The sequence below is a fragment of the Pholcus phalangioides genome, unplaced genomic scaffold, assembly GCF_987345545.1.
Source record: "Pholcus phalangioides strain wild (caught in Gottingen) unplaced genomic scaffold, Ppha-v1.0 ptg000015l_1, whole genome shotgun sequence".
Classification (NCBI taxonomy): Eukaryota; Metazoa; Arthropoda; class Arachnida; order Araneae; family Pholcidae; genus Pholcus; species Pholcus phalangioides.
Genome location: NW_028301608.1, coordinates 92,562,966 through 92,583,571, shown reverse-complemented (window position 1 = coordinate 92,583,571; position 20,606 = coordinate 92,562,966). Strand labels below are relative to the sequence as shown.

Sequence of the window (20,606 nt, the reverse complement as noted above, 5' to 3'; positions counted from 1 at the left end):
TGTTCTATTGATCTTCAAATCTGTTCACGTGATCACCGGGCAGCAGTGTTCATACTAATTCCCTTCTATAAGGTTTGGATAAAATTTAAAATCAAAGATAGGACACGAACATGTATGCTTTTCTGTTTGGTTTATTCAAAATCCGATTCGATTCTAAACAAATGATAGTAACTTCACTGCAAAAAATAACCGTATTTCCTCAGTCACAAACAAGTCAACCCAGCAGAAATCGAAACTTACACGATTCGATCATAAACATTCACAGAACATTCATGAAAAAGCAGTGTTTAAATTAATTTTCATAAAAGAAAACCGAACAAAATCAAACCTTTTGTCAAATCACAATCAGATGGACTCTAAATAACCAGACGTATGGTAACTGTCATTTTTGAGATGAAGGGTCGTATTCATGACGTCATATTTATTATGAATTCGTGATAACCAATCACAGAAAGGCTAGGAAAAACAAGTCAAAGTCGTACCGTTCGTTCAGTATTTTTGAGAATTGAAACCGGCGCATAAGCGAAACTTTGTAGTACTAAAGGTATAATTAATTAATAAATGTTCTGTTTTTCATTGAGGGGGGATCTCTGTGGTGTGTAACAACGAAGGGATAACAGGTTCATTTGTGTATTTCTTTTTATTTAGTTCGAGTAAAATATAAATTACCTATAGTTTCTCTTAATTTCTCTTCATTTACAAATAGTATATGTAAATGCTCATAAGCTTAAAATTATGCCCGAGTTCCGTAAGTGAGGTTGCAAATTAGCGATTTGTAATTGCATACATAATTTTTTAGTTCGCCAAACATCCTCAACATCGTGCAAATTGAAAATGGTCGTTGAAATAAACAGCTAGAGTATGGATCCCTTTTCAAAAACAATCGCGATGTGTTGGAGATCTTTCTTCCAGGAGAACAACATGTGAAAGCTTGAAGAGTAAGCCAAGAGTGGAACAGAGTCATGCTTTATTCTGATGGTTTTTTCTCGCCAAAGGGGGGGGGGGAAACCCCAGCAGTGAAAATGATAAAAACGGTAACACAAAACATTCTTAGGCCTGCGATAGCCACCCGCTGCTTCATTTTCTTTGTAGCACACAGTTGCGGAAACTTTTCAATTTCATCCTAATAGTTCAGAGTTGAAGCGTTCTTTTGTTCCGTTAAAAAGTTCCTAAGTATTTTCAAAGCTTCTGAAACTTGATTTTCCCAAAACATTGGGTAAAAAAGTTGGCTTCTTATTCATCATCTGATTCTGCCACAGTGCCATCTATGATCTTAAATTGTTACAACAGCTTTTGAAGACAACGACAAGCTGACTCAGAAATAAGAGTGTGTGCATGTAACTTCCCCTCTCCCCTCAACACAAACTCAAGGGCAATAAAGTCCTCTCCCCAATGACAAGATCGTGCCCCCCCCCCCCCCCCCCGTTGGCTAGCGCATTAACGACATTTACCCAACCATTGCCTTGACAGAGTTTGTCTACAAAGCATATCTTTTTTATTCAGGTTGATAAATCACATTCAGCGATCTTCCATTTAAAAGGCTCACATGAAGCATATTTTTTAACATTATATTGCCATAGAGAATGATGGAGTTCAAGAATTCCTTTCACATTCACCAGAGTTTCATGTTAAGTGGGTTCAAGTTAATGAGGTTCTCCTGTATTTGGTTTACTACTCAGAATGTGTGTTCTGAGTGAATGTGTGGCCCTAATGTATCTATGTTGTAGAGTTGTGCTTGTTTCATGTTCATGCTGCCATGAACATTTTCTGCTGTCTTACATTTTCTGAAGTAAAGATGGAAATGCTTGAATTTTCATGTTATGTCAGTATCGTGCTGTAGGTCTGCCTGCTCTCTGCGGAGAGACTTTTTAAATGGTAGACTGACTCACATTCGCGTCTCAAACCTGGAAAACTGCAGAAAACCAACCTCAGCCAACCACCACTGTGCCATCAATGGCGGTTCAAACCCGGATCCCCAGGATGAGAGTCCAGCACGACCACACAGCAGCCATTGCATCTACTAGCTGAGAATCAGATAAACAATGTATATGTATCAGTTTATGAAAAAGTAGATCCCAGGGGGTAAAATTTCAATGACTTAATTGCCCATTTTTCTCCATATTACTTATGGCTGATACAAATCGGCATAATTTTACAAGTACAGCTTATACACCAGAGAGCTTTTGCTGGTGCTGCCCAAGACACTGCAGCTGACCATTGTGTTGGCCCTTGAATAGTGAGGAGTTGGCTACCATTGATCTACATCATAAACAAACATGCATACTCATATGTGTATGTAGGTGAATCAAACATTCCAGTCATTATTGCAGAAAAGGAAATAGCAAAACTGGAAATGCCAAAAAATATAAAATATGAAACCATTAGTGACCAATAGTAAAAATTGGTTAATAATATCAGAACAAAAATAGAAAAGCTGTAGAAGCTCATGTTGAACATGTGAATGTGATCAAACGTTGAAGGTTGTTTTTTCTTTGTTCTAGAAAATGGCAGAGTCACCATCTCACAAAACCAGGCGCTGTAAGAGTGTCAAGCCAGCAAAACTTCCTCATCTGTCTGGTTTCAAGAAAGCAATATGGTCTGTTAGGTGAGCTATGTCTATATTAGATTTTCTTAAGCAGTAACTCGGCAATTTCTAAAGTAATTTGTTTGAAATGCATGGAAACTTGACATATGAGTTTGGTAGTAAATACTATATTGAAGTTAGTGAAAGGGGGTGGTGGTAGAAATAGGACATTTGCTGTCATCGTGCTGCCTTTTTCTGTGTGCATGGCAATGTATTGCAAAATATTATAGTAAATTCCGTTTTTGTTCCAAACTTGCAAACAACTAGTCTCTAGACAAGCTTCGTTATAATACAATTCACCCTCTTTCAGTGTTTGCTCATGCACTTCTCCAAAGTTCTTCAATCTCAAGGGAGGAACGGCAAAAATTGTTTTCTTGCATTTATTGATGTGCTTGGGATCTTATTGTATTGACTGCTGCATAAGACTATGCAGCACAGTGTGGAAAACAAATATGTAGTAAAACTTTGGATTATAATTAACTCGGCTTACATGAGTTTATACGTTTTTTGCCAGATAAATAAAAGTTTTCAAATTTTTCAACAGATTTTGATTTAATGAATGAGATATTTCTTGCTATACAAGTAGTATGCATACCAAAGATGTGTGTGTGAGCGCTATAACTTTGCATATTCACCTTTTCTGTTGAGCGTCCCATGATCGCGACTACAAAGAAGCCATTTTGCTTTCTCTGACTATGGGCAATACTGTGCTGGCGAGTCAAGGGACCAGGCTCAAGCATTTTTTGGGGGTCTTTGTTATTATTTTAATGATAAATACATTGTATATGCATATATATATTAACGAAACCCTTTAATAGGTAAGGGTTAATTAAGGGACCCCCTGTGTGATTTAGGCCTATTAAGATGTCGCTAACTGCAGGAGTGACATTCTTGACACAAGCTCATGAAAGACTGACTCACCCTCTTGTTGGGTGTTAATGCAAGCGGGGATTCCAAAGTGAAACCCTTTGCTTTTCTATATCATTATGTAAATACTCCAGCCTTTAATTTAAAATAAGTAAAACATACAATAGTTCAGTAGACCAATTTGCACTATATCTTCAGGAAGAAAGAAATGTTACTGGTGTGCAGGGAACAGTTGTAGAACGAATCATTCAAGTTTCTATTATTTCTTATGGCCAAGTTTGATTTGATATACAAGTGTTTCAGATCAAGCGCATTCATAGAATGAATTATGCTCATAAACTGAAGTTCCACTGTATGTATCTGTGAGCTTAATCCCTTAACTGCCTAGGGAGTCTGTGCTTTAACCACTATGGGTGTATTTACACAGCTTTACTATTTCTGATTGGAAAAGGGTGGCACTGTGGAGTAGATCGTGTGAGATTTCAGTGGCAGTTAAGGAGTTAATATAGGCACAGTGGGAGTTCAGTTCAAACTGCCTACGCTCCATCGCAGTACCAATTCAGCAAGCAAGCAAAACTATGTTTTTAAAATGCAAACAGCATAGCAGATTTTAGGTCAAGAAATACTCTTAATTTCATACAGCAACTAATTTTTCGATCCATTTAAATCTTCACAAACCATCACCAACTGACGATTTACGACCAACCAATTTAAACTTACATAGTAACCAACAACTTATAAAAAAAAGTAGTTCATGAGATTTTTTTTAAAATTCATACTCTCTTGCTTAACATTGTTTTTCCAGAGAAATGCGAGCACTCGCTGATGGTCTTGAGAAGTATGGTTTTGGAAACTTATCCAAGCTCGCAGATGCAGTTGGTACAAGGTCTGAAAATGAAGTGAAGTATATATCATTGTTATTATGTTTGCTTATGTAAGATGATCATTAATATATGATTGAATCTCCAGTTTTGGATCCATTTGTAGATCCAATTTAAACATGTGATTTGGTTAATATTTTTGAAATCCGTAAGAGAGTCAACAGATGTGATCAATGGACTTTTCTAGGTAAGTAAAACATAGAGAAATGTTCATTGATTGAATCATCTGAATGAATCTTGTAATGCGGTGACAAATAGCCTCTAATAGTGTTGTACAACACTATGTATCAAAAGTTTGTAGAATCTCGGGAAAAGTTGTTTTTCAGACTAATGAAAACAAATGCATAAATATGTGAAAAATATTGTATAACAGACCAGATGTGATTGGTATTTAACAACTCATTCGAAAGGGAAAAACATTTTTATACCAGAATAGAAAACAAATACAAATGAAGGCTGTCCCAAAAAATGAGAGCATAATCAAATACACAATGATTTCTGACCAATATGTGTTAATTTATAACTGATAATTTTTCTATTATTACGAATAACATCAAACAAGTGATCTTCCATTGAAAGAACTAAACTTTTTAAGAGTTTCTGGTCCAAATACCATTCAGTTTCTACAGTATGTTTCAAGGCATTTAATGAGCTGAAGTGTCGCCCATTACAGTTATACTTTATGAGTCACTAGCAAAAATACCTGACGCTTCCTTGGTTCTCTTCAATTACTGGGAGGATTGGAAAAGTGACAAGCAATTGTAAAGGAATAAACTGTTATAATGGCAGCATTAAAGATGTGACAAACAAAATATGTAAACGCATATACACGTCTGAAACGCATTGTTGGGAACCATGGTAACCAAAGTAAACTTTCTGAAAGTGATTGTTCAGGCCCCAAAATCATTGTTGCCCGACAGTTTTTTTGCTCATTTTGGGCATTTGCCCAGCTCTCACGAACTTTTAAAGTAGCCTATGGTTCAATCCCAGTCCTGTTTGGTATATATTCAAAATCTGGCAACGATCTGTCTAAAACTAGATTTGTATAAAGAACATACATACATACAGACATATTTTCACATTTATATATAAGATTATGCTCCACACACTTTCTATGTAGTTGATATCAGTTGAATGAAAATTCCTAAAACCACAAGTTCCCCCACCTCCACTAAAATTTTACCGAAAAGAATGAAATTATTTTCTTGTGTTTCTGTGTATTTCTGTCACATTATATGCATTAAAGTAACTATGTACAGTGAAACCTGTCCGTAACAGAATAATATAACTGAAATAATATTTCGTTTTAGACATTTCCATTTTATAAAAGTGAAAATCAAAGCACTAATTTTTGAACAGACTATATTTTGATTCCCTCTTAGACAAGTTTCACTAGTATTAATTTAACACAAAGGTTATACAGAAAACAACGAGAGTCTATAAACTTTTAGGACATTGCATTTACAGTCGAATCTTGTGGTAAAAAAACTCCAAGAGACCAGAGAAATCACTTCATTATAACGAAATTTTGTTATAAAGGAATTCCAGGTTTTTTCATTGTTCCTATGTAAACTTACCTGAGGGATTAGAAAAGTGTGCATTAAAACAAATTTTTTTTACTGTAACAGTATTCGTAAAAATTAGATTAGACTATTCCTATTTTTAAATAAACAAATGCTCGTAGCTGTGTTCCATTCACAAAGCTGTATGAAATTCAACGGGCTACATTGTAAAAATGTGTCAGAACTTTTTGAAATTCATTTTTACTTTCAGGTGTTTCATGCTAAAATGGTCCGACAGAGTTTTCAAGAAAAACGCAGCTAGCAATGAGAATCCCTTGTACAAGCTGTTCTCGAAGAAACATTCCAATGACTTCAAAGAAATCAAGGGGTTCCCACCCATAGCTCTTTGGAGGAAAGCAGTCACAAATTTTATCCAGCCCAGGTTCAAGGGCACCAACTACAGTAGCGTCTTTGCCGAGGTAAGAAACTCATTATATTTAAATGCTTCTGAAATGTTGTCACAAAAATAATTTTCATTCATTATTATTGCTGTATTATTAGTCTACATGTATATGAAAGTGATAAATTCCCAAGATGGCAGTACTGAAGGTGAAAAAATCATATGATAAGGTTTTAAAATTTGGTTTGTAACAATGACATACAGAAAAGATGATACCGTATCTGTGCTAGGTAACTTGGCTAACATCCCAAAGTGCTGAGCTTGAGGAGGTACTGGGCTGGACATTGAATAGAGAGAGACAATTTATTTGATTATTTTACAACATCCTTGATAAACAAAAATAATAGACTTTATATTCATTTAAAATAGAGTTTTGGCATGCAGGCCAGTAGGATGCTTACACACGCTCACAGACTTAAGGCAATCCTAGTTCTCCCCCCCCCCTCAACTTGTTTGTCATATGATTATGACATAACAGGCACCTTATGGGGTCTAGTCCTACACATATAGTGTTACTGCCAGAGCCCGAAGAGTTTTGGCCAAAGTCTGACTAAACATTTCTGCAATGATGATTTGTGAAGTGAGTAGAAATCCCTGTCTAATGTTCAATGTGCTGAAGTAAAATGGTCCGGTAGGCCCCAAATCCATTTTTTTTATCTCTCATGTGTGATGCAGGGCTATATATAGTAGCTGTATTGGATTAACTCCATATGACGAGAGAGAGAGAAATTTGTTAATAATATAGACATAGTTTTATCTGTCAAATTTTGAAAGAAAGAAATTATTACAGCATCGTGACTGCAATATGATGGGTTGCTATAGCTGACATGGACATAATTATCACGAAAAATGTCAACTTGGCGATGACCTTGCAGAATCACGTCTTCTCTGTGTACTTCCCAGGGGCTCCTTGGCTATTCAAATACCATGAAATAGTCAGTGAGGTGGATAAATAAATTTAAAAAAAAGGCCTACAGTGTTTGGCCAAACAAATTATATAGATTAAAAAGGGCCCCACAAGGTTTAAAACCACTGATATACAGGGGTCCAAGGGTGTAGGGGATGTGTTACATTGTAATTCATGAATTATTGAAGGCGGAGATCCTCGAGTATTCAAACTCTGGTGTTCCGGCAAGCATAGGTAAAACGATGTTCATGACGAACAGAAGAAAGATAGTCTGCCTGTGATCTCTGGCGAAACACTTGAATTGAAGGATCGGGGGTAACAATTTGTGGAAATTACAGTCTCATACTAAAGGAATCAAATGGGTGTTTTGTAGAAATATCCAACATAATTGTCTTTATGAAGCTGTTACTGTAACATTTGTGTGTGCTGAGTGCCCAAAATTCTAGTGGATGAAGGCAAAAAAGAATGGGGGGGCTTCACACTCGAATATTCCCCACACATTACGAACATGTTTATTACTAGTTTCTCAACAGGTGACAGATTTCTATGACACTGTAATACGGAAACTAATTCATAGTCTTAAGAAATTTTTAATTTAAAAGATTTTAATTTGAACAATTAATTTTGAATAGTGTATGAGAACCAGTAAATAATTTCCAGTGAACATTTTTTTTTATTATTTCAAAAAAATTTGCAAATAAAAATGCTTGTAGCAGTTGTATCCGAAATGTCTTAAACATGCCTCAAATGAGTTTTGTTTTACTGTGTTTTTGTTCTGTTTCTTTTAAAGTTGTTTCGAGTCTTTGCCAAAGAGGAGGAGCCATATCAGTATGAAGGTTTCCCGAACTTTAAGGATGTCTATGAGTATTTAGCAGATACTTTGGAAGGAAATATTCCTCCCGTGCCTTCGGCAATGACCAACGTAGTTCTCAATTATCTGTATACAGATATGAAACAATTCATGAACAAGAAGAATTTGAGTATGGAAAGAGAGTTTTTTAAAAGTAATTCTTCTACTTATTGATTTATTAATGATGATTATTAAGATTAAGGTATGATTAAATATTCGGCAGCTAGTCGATTATGGAAATGACCATATAGCACTTTGTCAAGTAGGCTCAATTCAGAGTTTTTGATGGCAGTCTGGTGCTCCAATCGTGCTTGTGATTTAAGTGTTCTTTTTCTTTTTTTGTCAAAATGATCCCACGTATAAGGCTCAGCTAGTTTTGTCATTGCCGATCGACAGTTGTCCCGAGAACCAAACCAGTACCGATAGTGCATTTGGTACACAGATTTAATATTTATTTGTAGAGCATCTTCAAGAAATGAATCCACACTCAGAGAGAGAGAGAGAGAGAAGCATCAGACCTGCCAACTCTCCAGATTCAAGTCTGAGACTGGATTTTTTTGCCTGGCTCTCCAGATTTTAGCAGAAAATAAGATTTTGAAGAAAATTCTTTTTGATTTCTTTTAGATAGAAATTTTTTGGATATTCCTTGATCTTTCACGGTATCGTGACATCAATGACTATGATTGCTGTTGAGAAAAGCACCTATAGAGAACATCCGTAGTTTGCAGAACCTACCTACCCAGTTGAAGACGTCACTTCCGTCAGGCCCCAAAGCATAGTATGCCGAAATCTGTGACAAATCTAGAAAAATGTTAAGGAAAATGTAAAAAAAAACCAATTTTATTGGAAATTTTACTGCAGAACATTTATGTTAGCTGAGGGCTCATTGCAGAACAATGCAAAACATTCAGCTTTTTGGCTGTTGAGTAGCCATCAAAAAACCCACTCTGGAGAAGCTCCGGATTTCTAGATTCCAAAAGTTGGCACATCTGTGTACGTTCTTATCATGGCAATAAAATTAAATGTATAGCATGCTTGCCAGATTTTCAAGTAAATTGCCGGATTTTTGTGAGAAAATTACAGGATTTTTACCTTTGAAGGTTGGCAGATCTGGAAGCTGTGCAGCAAACCAATCTCACATTGATAAAAAATTGAATTTGTTTATTTCATAAATAAAAAAATTAAAAATGTAAGATTCAAGTTAAAATAAGTCAGTGGTGGCCAACATTGTTAGCATGTATCAACACTGTGAATATTATATGTACCACTCACCAACGTGAGAACTTTCATGTGTTCAATATCCAGCATATCATCTCTACAAATACAATATTAACTCATATAAGATGATCTCTCATAAGAGGAGGTATGATTTTAGAGAGTAACATATATAAGTATATAAACTATATTTATTAATTCAACTCCTTATTTTGTTTATTCACAGGTAATGACATAAGATTTTTATGGTGAGATGGTGGAAGTCGGGCCAGTGTCATCCGAAAAAATATTTTTTAAGATGAATTTCACTCATCCCCAAAATTTCAAGGGGTAGTGTTGTAAGAAGAGGGGTTATTTTTTTCTTTTTTTATGAAAAACATGGAAATAACACTATTAAAAAAATTACCTGCAATTCAAAGCATTTTCTCGCAACAAAATTTCAGCGGAATAATATTGAATTTTTAATGCCTGAATCATGCATCTAAAATGTGTATTGGCGAACACCGGTCAGGGTATTATTTTACAGGGGATTTCTGAATAAATTCCTGGAGGGTTCTTAGTAGGTTACAAACTGTGGTCACTTGAGCACCCTATGTTTGGTTGACTCCACTGGTGGGATCCTGTGTCTGGCCTAGGGTCCTAAATAAACAGAGGAGGGGGGTCAAAAATTCACAAATTCTAAAATTATGTCTTTCATGAATTGTGAATTTTCATTAATTCTGAAACTGCTGCTTCTCATTAGTTTTGATTTATTTTTTTCATAAATTTTTAATTTTTTTTATTCATTAACCTAATTTTCAATTAGTTTACTCTGTGATTAAAATTCTTTTCCTCAATACTGAATGTTCAATGAAGCAGGAATTATAATTTTTCAATCAGTCAAAACTATCGCTAGTTCTGGAGTTATTTCTTAAATTAATTCCTACTTTTCATTTTACTTCTTCATTGAAACCTCAAAAACTCCACCCCTCACCTCTACTTCCAAATCTACATCCTTCCCGTACTCTCATATGCCTGTGAAATCGGGGACCCCCATACTCTCTCATAGACAAATTGGAATCTATTCAAAATAAATCCACCCACTTCATTCTTAACTGTTGGTCATCCTCCGCCACTGAACTGAAGCGGCAACTCAATATGCAACCATTTTTCACCTGTAGATATATCTCTCGATTAACTTTCTTGTTCAAAATCCTTCATGGCCATTTTCATATTGACACTTCCAATTTTCTAACTCCAGCTTCATACTTTTCAAAAAGAATTAACCATTCACAAAAATTGAAACCCATCTTTGCATCCACAGATTGTTTCAAATTTAGTTTCTTTCCTCGAACAGTAACTGACTGGAACAACCTCCTACCAAACATTATATATATATATATTGATTATACAATCATCTCTGTCAAACTTCACCACTGCATTCCCTTGTATAGGCCTCAACCAAGCAATATTGTGTAAATAAATACAGTATATATTGAAAAAAAATCTGAATTTCTTGGTGCAGATTGTATACTGCTACGCCTCATCTCCTGATTTTTTTCTTGCAGACGTCGATATAGAAATTTATATTTTTTTAAAACTAATTTGTTAAATAATACTTTTCCTAAGATTTATAGGTGGCAAAAAGATACACACACAAATAGGGAAATCTACATTTTTTCCTACAGAAGCGCAGGACAAACATCTCTTCCATTCCTTATGATTTCATTATTTATAAATACAGTATTCACATGCAGATTATATGGCACTGTGGATATATGGTGCCATTCAGTGATGTTTTTTTTTTCTCAGAGCAGCAAAATTTGCATATGCAGATTATATACAAGAAAATATAGGTTTTGTCTTGAAAATTGCTATTTTGACTCGCATTTCTTTATACTTTCAATATCACCACTGATTTATACAACAGCTTTGAAACTTGCCAATCTGGTTTTGTGGCAGAATTCATCACACTAACATGAAAAAAAATCATTTAAAATGACAATTCTCACACAATGATACAACAGTACACAAAAATTGTCTATCTTCAGATTTTATTTCCAAATTTCAATTTTTGTGGAAAACTTTTGTGCCATATGCTGTTCACACTCTCAATTCAAGTTTTATTTACAGATGTTTGTTTTTATTTTTCATTTGAATCGCCCAACAAGAAAAAGCATTACAGTCATGACTACCATTGTTATATGTTCTTCCTTTGTTTTTATAGATTTCATGGGTCCTCATAAATTTGTACCTTCAGGTGATTTGAAGCCTGGGGATTTGAAAATCTTACAGCAACTACTAAATGGTAAGTGTAATGAACCCAAGTATTTTGGAGTCACAGTATTTATTAAAAGGAAACAAGGCTCTCTCTCCACATGAAATACCTATGTAAGAAGTTTTTTCTGCAATATTACTACAAGTTCTTCTCATTCATACATTTCAACACATCCAAAATTATTCATATAACTCTATTATTATTTTGTTTGCTGTTCATGCATTCAATGTATCTGTATGCTGGAGGTAAAGGGCACCATGTAACAAAAGGGTAATATTACAGGAGATCTGTGTAAAGAGTTTCTTTAGCATGCCTTTCTATGGAGCTTGCTTGTTTCATAAAGAATATATTTATTGAAATATGACTTGATGTCCCATACCTATGTGTAGTGTAATGGAAGTACCGCAAATTAGTAAGGTTATCCTAATTGACGAAAATGGACCTTTATCTCTTATATACAGGGTGTAACTAAACCAATGGTCAGAACTGTTAGGGGTGATGGAACTTGCAAGACAAACATTTTTCATCCATACAATGTGGAGTCTGAAAAATGAGTCAGTCGTGAGAGGGTACTTTCTCTGAAATAGATGAAACAGTGCCTTTCGTAGAATCTGTTATTCAGCTGCTAACCTTAACTGACGTGGCTGGCACCTGTATTGCAGCTGTTGGTTGCTTGTTTGAGCATTTTGTTTGTTTTAAAGGTTTCAATAATAAATTTATTATTGAAATAACTACAATAAGAGAATCTTTAAAGATTCTTTTTTTTTTACAAATACAAATACACAAATACAAATACAATTATCCCTTGTTTCCTATATACAATTATACAATTATCCTTTATTATTTCCGACCCCACATTGTATGATGAAAGTTGCTTGTTTTTGTGAATTCTATCTCCCCTTAAGTTCTGACCATCGGTTTAGTTACATCCTGTATATATTATCCATTAACCCCACCTCCAGAATAACTTTGAAGCATAACCTTTTTTTGTAAAATTTACATCAACACCATGCTCCTAATGCTTCTGATTTACCCAGAAGCCATCCAATTCTTAGCCTTATTGAAATTTTCCAGTCAAAAGCCAGATTCTTCCAATTTTCCATATCTTTTTGAAAAATCCCTAAAAATACTCAAGTTGTGTTTTGCAAAGATGAAAATCCCTAGGTGTTTGCATTCGTAGGATGACCATGTTTCTTTAAGAAAAATGTGAGAAATTAGGATCCCAAATATAGCATATTACTGAGTGTTGCTAAAAATAATGTCAAAAGTGAGCAGCAGAATTGCCGATTGCTATCAAAATCAGTGAAAAAATTTGCCAAAGACAGGACATCAAGCCCTGCTGCAAATCAGAGTGGATTGAAATTAATTCCATACAAAAAATGTTTGGGGCAGGAGACATGACAAATATTGTAGATGAAAATATTCATAATAATCCAAATATAATTTATAAATGTTGACAGAATAACTTCAGTGCTTCATTTCAATAAAAAATATGAATTCAAGTAGGCTTCGTTGAAAATACAGAAAGAAAAAGCCAAAATCATAGAGTAGCCAAAATCATAGGAAAGTACAGGAATGTCTCAGGTAAACAGGTCATATGGTCACCCCCTATACAATCTCCCTCCCGAAAATCCTGGATTTCCCATTTATTTGTAAGATGTTTTCATCAGCAAAGTGTGTGGCGTCATGTGGCAATCTATAGATTTTTGAAGTCTAGGGCAGGACATTGGCACCCATGCATATCTTATAAAAATTGCTTTTAAGCAAAAACTTTTTTATTCAATAAATGTGATTCGTTTCTGTGTATTAAATGATAATAACTCATGTCAGCCAGAGCTGACCTTCTCTGAAAAATGTAAGTGGTACATAAGGTCTGTGCTGGGAATAAGGTACATTCAAGTATTATGGCAGCATCGATGTGGTGGGAGGGGGTTTCTGATTAGCTGACTTTTGATGACAAAAGAGGGATTTGAATGATGCTCACGTCATCAACCACCCTTTATAAAACTATGAAATATTCTTAACGACATCTTAGTCATTGTGCCAAAAACAAAAAAAACCTTTCACTAGTTTGTAGGCACCTGCACTAGCATTTAACACGCTCCGTATTGTCAAGTCCTCTACACAGCAGCTTTAGTTATCTCTAAATGTTCTGAGGATCCTTCAAGTGATCTGGAAATGTGTCGTGGCCTGCTTAAATGCTCTGGAACTGTGCCACGCATCACTCAAGTGATCCGTAAGTATGGTGCATATCACTAATGTAATCTGGGAATGAGCTGTGGATAACTTGAGTGATGTAGAACTACACTGGGGGCCGCTTAAGTGCTCTAAAACTGTGGCAAGAGAAACTATCACTCAAGAGATCTCTAAATGACCCAAGGACCGCTTAAGTGTTCTGGAACTGTGCCACGCATCACTCAAGTGATCCGTAAGTATGGTGCATATCACTAATGTAATCTGGGAATGAGCTGTGGATAACTTGAGTGATGTAGAACTACACTGGGGGCCGCTTAAGTGCTCTAAAACTGTGGCAAGAGAAACTGTCACTCAAGAGATCTCTAAATGACCCAAGGACCGCTTAAGTGTTCTGGAACTGTGTCGTTGGTCATTCAAGTGATCTGTGAATCTGCCACAGACCTACTTGAGTGATCTGAAAATGTGCCACAGGCAGCTTAAATGTTCTGGAATTTTTGCCACAGGTCACTTAAATGCTCTATAATTCTGCCATGGGTCACTTAAGCAATCTGTTAATGTGCCATATAATTCATTTTTCCTCCTCCCCCCCCCCCATCTCTTTCCTCTTGGAATCTTCCAATACTGGACAGAGGGTGTACAGGTCTTAATTATTTTCTTTGCTTCAAATGTTATTAGACATTTTTCTAGTGCAACAAATACTCCAGTTGCAGAAACTGTTGCATTCCACAAAGAGAAGAATGTTGTTATACAATCAAATTGTATGTGCATAAACAGTTAACTATAGATGCACATTGCACAAAAGTAGTTCCAAGATAAAATAAAGGTTAATTTTTTCTTTTGTTTTTTCTCCTTATATATATATATATGTTTCTAGTGCAAAAAAACTAAAATTTTTGTTTGTAATGAGAAGTCCATTGTATTAACAATTTTCCCTCTGTGAACTGTCATTATAATAGACTTTTACGGTATTTACTAATTTATTTAGACAAACATACTAGTTATGATTTTATTTTATATCTCTTTCTTTCCCTCTAAGAGGACGATGATGTTAGCCTTAAAGATGAGGATAAAATGGATGAAGCTGAAAATGAGGATGAAATTGATGAAGCTGAAGATAAGGACAAAATGAATGAAGATAAAGGTAAAATGGATGGAGCTGAAGATAAGGATAAAATGGATGAAGCTGGTCCATCCACTGGTGAATGCAGCAGTCAAGCTTCTGGCATGGATGTTCCAGTTGTAGATGGTCCATCTTGTTCCTCTGATTCGAAAAGACTTGGGGATCATACTGATGAATCTAGTTCTGGATCGTCATTGGCGGATGAACAAGCATTGGACGAGAAGGACAATCCAGTCGTCTCGTTTGATTTCCTGTTGAGAGAACATCCTAAAGATGTTGATTACATCCCAAGGGGAGAGACCATTGAAGTGCCGGCACATCTGTATCACTTGTACAAGTTTCATCAGAAAATACAGGAGAGCATTAATCCAATGATAGTGCCAGTTTGGATGCAGGAGCAGGAACAAAAAATGATAAAGGAGTACTATGAAGACATTGACTCTCACTCCTGCGTTAAAAGCGAGACACCACAAATGTCATGCTGACATTTGAATCTCAGCCCCCATTTGGCATTTCCAAAGTGCATTATTCGAAACTAAAATTTTGACAGTGTTTTCACGAAGAGTCATGTGATTCCTACTAGTGGTATGGTGGTGTTTTTTTTCTCTTCTTCTGTACTTTTATATTTTAAAAAGCTGGCCAGTTGCAAAACTTAGCGCCATCCGGATTCTTTTACAGGGAAGTGAAAAATATATATATTTGTATTTTTTGTGTGTGTGTGTGTGTGTGCGTGCGTGCGTGCGTGCGTGCGTGCGCTGACTGCTTGAAATTTGGCATTTTAATGTAAGAGTTTATTCAGACTTTGATTTCATGAGCAGTTTTCCTGAATTTATTATAGTTTTTGTGTTGATTAGCAATTTTGTTTGGGTTTATAGAGTTTGCTGCTGTGCAAAAGATTTATCAAGTTTGGCAAAAGTAGGGTTTCATATTAGTTTCTGTTCTTTTTTTTAAAAAAAAAACATCAGAAAATATTTTATAAAATACAGTTTTATTATATAAAATAAAAGTTAAAACGTCACTATTTCTCATTATTTACAGAATGTTTTTTAGCAATATTGATGATGCTTTTTCAACATCCAATCATTGTCTTTATTTTTTAAACAGTAAGAAAGAGAGGGTTTGATGTTAGTAGATGTGCCATCAGCTGTGTAGCTACAGTGGAACAATGTCTTCATTTTAACCGCCCCCACCTCCCGCTAGCTCGTTGAAGTCATTATCAGGATCCAACTCCTTGTCTGATTGGTCATTTCTCCCTTGCTCAAGCAGGTGTTCATAAAATCTCAAGTTCCTCTTCATCCCCCCATTTTTCACTATACATTTAATATCTCATAATTTAGCACTCTTAAATATGTTTCCTAGAGCAGCAATTTTGGGCTGAAAATGTGCAAAGGATGAATTTTTCTTCAGAATGTTCTTGGGCTGTCCAACGTTAGCATTGTAGAAAAACTAATGTAACTTGTAACTTAGGGTGTCTCACTCTTTCCTTTGGTGAGGATTATTCGCTTACATGCTAAAAAAAACAATGTCATGCACCTGGCAATTTTGACGATACCTTTGTCATGTTTTTCCAGTCATAAGCAGGACAATCCCTAATTTGAAATTACTTTGGAAGAAATAACTGAAAGGACGATAAAATCACTTTGAGTAATACTACATGAATGAACCAGCAGTACAGAAAAAAGAGGATAACCCTCTTGTGCGAAACAGTGTTGCCACTCTCTTGCAGCATTACCAACACAAAAAATGTGTGAAAAGTATTGATAGGAGGCGGATGATATGGAAAAGAACAAGAGAAAGAAAAAAGAGCCATGGTGATATGGAAAAGAACAAGAGAAAGAAAAAAGAGCCAGGATTTAATGAGTTTTGCAGCTAAACCAAATACATACAGGTGAGGATATAACTCATGATGCAGGTTGAATAGAACTTTAACGAGTTATGCAGCAGTTTGCAAAAAAGATTTACACATAGATGGTATTTTTCGGCCTGAAATATACTGAGAAATTGAATTTTCTGGATGTTATGCAAAACTGATATTTCGAAAGAAAAGTGATTTGTCTCCTCCGGGAATCGAACCCGGATCCCCCTTGCATACCGGGCAAGTGCACTAATGCGTGTTATAAGGAATTGAAAAGTGTCTCTGGTGGATTGGTTAGCGCACTTGCCCGGTATGCAAGGGGGGGTCGGGTTCGATTCCTGGAGGGGACAAATCATTTTTCTTTTCCAAATATCAGTTTCTGCATAAAAATCAATTTCTCAGTAGATTTATACAGAGTTTTGCAGCGATATTGGATTTTTAAACCTCATTTTTTTCGAAGGTTTAGAAATGTTTTGTGAGTTTTTGATCTACAGGATCCCACAGAGGTTAGTTCAGTGAACAAAATGACATGAAAATCCTGATTATAGACTTTTGCAACTGGCCGACTCATTTCATAAAAATTTTTTAAGCAAGTAGAGAGTCTTTGTATACCGCAATTTTTTCCTTTTAAATATTCTCTACAGATTTGCTTGAAAAGTCGGAAGGAAAAAGTTGTAGTTTTGGTTTTGCCGATTGTGTAGAATTTTTAATTTGCATTATATGTGTAAAGATATGTTTTAACCTCATTCTTTGCATGGAGGTTATCTTTATTATTATCATTTTTCCCACTTTCCATGTTTGATATTAGTCTAATACCGTTACAGCGGAAAAAAAATCTCATTTTAACAAATTCTTTTCTAAGGATTTTAGAATAATTCCTATGTAATAATTCTTTAGAATAAAATTTCTATGTAAATTTATCTGGATTAGAAATCTCCCAGATAAATTTACATAGGAATAAAACTTGGAATTTCGTTATAACGAAGTGATTTTTCTGGTCTCTTGGAGTTCGTTATAACAGGATTCGACTGTACCTTGTTATTAATTTTTAGTTTTACTGTTATTTCTAAAGGGCTTGCCTTTTCTGTACGCATGTGAGTGCGGAGTGAGTGCTTTTCCCAAAAAATTGTTCAGAAACTATTAAATGTGTTTTATTTCTCCAGAAGTTTAATTATTTCTTATGGATTTTTTTCATATTACAGTAAAGCCGGGTTTTTCTAGGAGCAGAATTTCTGCAGCGTGTGCAGTGTAAAAATGTTGATTGGTTAAAAACCTGAAATTCAAGGTTTTTTTTTACCAATCAGTGTTTTCACTCTGCACACAGCCCAGAAATTATGCTGCTTGGAAAACCCGACTTAACACCACCTCTAATGGCTACCTCTGAACGGCCATGCTTTATTCAAACCGAACACGTCTCATAGACTTAACATTACTTGTACTGTATTTTCCTGCGTATAATCTGCTGTGGCACGTAATCCGCAGGATTAAGAAAAAAAACAATTACCTTGTGTTTCAATAATCAATCCATTGATACGCTAATTAATGAAATTTATTTATGAAACACTACCATTATTTACACACAAAACATAATTTACATTTCAATCAAAAACCTTTAAATTTAGACTCATCAGAATATCATTTTCTGCAGATTGTCTGCAGCGGTAGATAATCCACTTTTTTTAACAGATAATCCGAGGATTATATGGAGGAAAATACGGAGTAACCTCCAAACAACGGCCACTTTGGGCATGAAGTCAAAAAACATATATGCTATCATTATGAGAAAAATAATTTTCAATGGAGTTTATTTGCCCTGCACTTTGTGGGTGGGGGGGGGAATTACGTATGCTTTCTTTTCCTGGGTATATAAATGCTAGATGGAAACATTGAAGGCAGTGGAGAGAGGATAAAGAGCCACTCCAGGGAACTGAAAATGTGCCGCTTGGTTCATTCTTTCAAAATTGGTTTTGAGATCACGGGCAACACCAGATGACTCCGAGGGTCACATTTGGCCTGTGTGTCATGGGTTGAGCATGTATGGTCTAGTTCAGGTGTTCTCAAACTTCTTCCACCTGCAGTGCCTGCTTCCTATTCAATGCTTATCCACGAGCTCCACCAGCTCCCCAGAGCTGTTTAACAAAGAATATTTTCGAAAAACCTTTGTCAGGGGTGCCGCGGAGTGGTCACCCTAACAAAGGTTGGAGATACACAGTTTGAGAACCCTTGGTCTAGTTGATTGTGGGGGTGGGAATAAATAACTATTTTAGAGGTTGCTGGTACATGGTACTGGTCCATATCAGTTTTTCTTGCCAATCGTTTCTGTTGCATTGCAACCTAAATTTTAGGATGCCAAAATAGCGCTGAATATCGGTTAACAGGGCTGCAACTAGATGCTTGGTCAGTCGGGCAATTACACATTTTGGTGCACCCTCGAGTCTGGCACCTGGGGCACCAGACCCACCTGATCCTCTCTAATAGCAGCCCTGTCGATTAATCAATTATTATAATAGTGTCAATATAATCAAACATAATTATCGTAATCAGAATGGATTATCATTTCATATGTTTACATAGATCATACATTTTAGTTTTCCTCAGAACTATAATGGCCATTAGAGAGATATAGATGGCTTCTTTCTCAGCCAGAGATATCAAAGAAACAGTTATTTTCCGGATATTATGCCGAGGCGAGCTCGGAAAGAAAAGTCATCAGGTAACCTGGAATTCCTTTATAACGAAATTCCGTTTTAACGAAGTGATTCCTCAGGTCTCTTGGCGTTCATTATAACGGGATTCGACTGTATTATATTCTTCCCTATGTGTTACCTAACATCTGCGCTTGTTTTTCAAATTTTTCGGCAGACGTTTTGTTCATGCAGTAGCTGTAACGTAAAAATTGTTAGTGCATTGTGTAATGGAACAAAGAATCAGTATGAAATTGTTTTAAATTAAATAAAACTGCAACAGAAGCTCGCTATGAAATGTGTACGGAGATGAAGCTGTATCTCACAAGACAGTATTTAAATTTGTGGGTTGTCTCCAGTAACAATTGACTGTAAAAACGTGGCCTTATCTGCCGTATTGATGAAGTTGCTGCATGACTCCATTCGCTGTTGTTTTTGTTCGTTGCTTAGCTCATCACGGATAGAGTTTGCGTTCATAATTCAGGTGGACAAATGATGATCTCGTAACAATAACTTCTGAACTGTATCAACATTTGTTGCTGTTGTGCTCATCACTGGTCTCCCACAACGATGCTCATCTTCAAGACTTTCGTGAACTTCACAAAGATATTTCAGTGATTCACACTGAAAACACTGCTCATCTCCATACACATTTCACGGGTATCCATTGAAGTTTTGCCAAATTTGAAACAGAATTTCATATTGATTCTCTGCTTCATTACGCAATGCACTAACAACTTTTACATAACCATCTACTGCACGAACAAATACCTGTTGAGAAATTTCAAAAAACAAGCGCAGATATCAGGTAACATAAGGAAGAATGTAATGTTCATGTGGCAGTGTATTGGGCTGTTCAAATGTTTGTAAGAAGGGGTGATTCACCCTTTTTTACCAGTTACACCTTGTACAAAAAAAAGAGTACCATGATAAAAAAGAAACAAACTGATGGTCAATCTAGCGCTAGAAAATATTCTGAGCTAAATGCAATAAACATGTTGAAAGCTCAACGTGTCATCTGTATACTTTTAGTAGTATTGGAGCATGGGGGTTCTCAACATCATATCCAGACGGTTGGTTGAATTATGACTATTCACAGTCATGAATGTATGCATTGATACATATTCGATTCTATCATATATGTCATGTGCATTTTTTTTTTTTGTTAAAATATGTCACTTTGTCACATTTTTGGAATTCTGGTATACTTTTTAAATTTAATCAGATG

The 20,606-nt window shown here is 35.6% G+C and overlaps 1 protein-coding gene across 2 annotated transcripts; it reads left to right on the top strand.

Annotated features, from left to right (window-relative positions):
- Positions 1-483: 483 nt before the first annotated feature.
- LOC149077054 (uncharacterized) lies at positions 484-17,824 on the top strand. Of its 2 annotated transcripts, none has more exons than XM_089244792.1 (7): positions 484-544; positions 2,502-2,605; positions 4,257-4,355; positions 6,106-6,313; positions 7,992-8,205; positions 11,473-11,553; positions 14,756-17,824. In XM_089244792.1, the coding sequence occupies exons 2-7, from the start codon at positions 2,505-2,507 to the stop codon at positions 15,322-15,324; spliced, it is 1,272 nt and encodes a 423-aa protein (XP_089100918.1). In that variant the 5' UTR covers positions 484-544; positions 2,502-2,504; the 3' UTR covers positions 15,325-17,824. The 2 variants fall into 2 exon arrangements, with proteins under 2 accessions (XP_089100918.1, XP_089100917.1); XM_089244791.1 differs by having other exon boundaries at positions 494-620.
- The last annotated feature ends 2,782 nt before the right edge of the window (positions 17,825-20,606 follow it).

Bases quoted from the DNA above. Each gene is read 5' to 3' on its own strand.
- LOC149077054 (XM_089244792.1), top strand. From the start codon at position 2,505: ATGGCAGAGTCACCATCTCACAAAACCAGGCGCTGTAAGAGTGTCAAG. The intron at 6,314-7,991 runs GTAAGAAACTCA...TTTCTTTTAAAG, and splicing joins ACAGTAGCGTCTTTGCCGAG to TTGTTTCGAGTCTTTGCCAA. The intron at 11,554-14,755 runs GTAAGTGTAATG...TTTCCCTCTAAG, and splicing joins CTTACAGCAACTACTAAATG to AGGACGATGATGTTAGCCTT.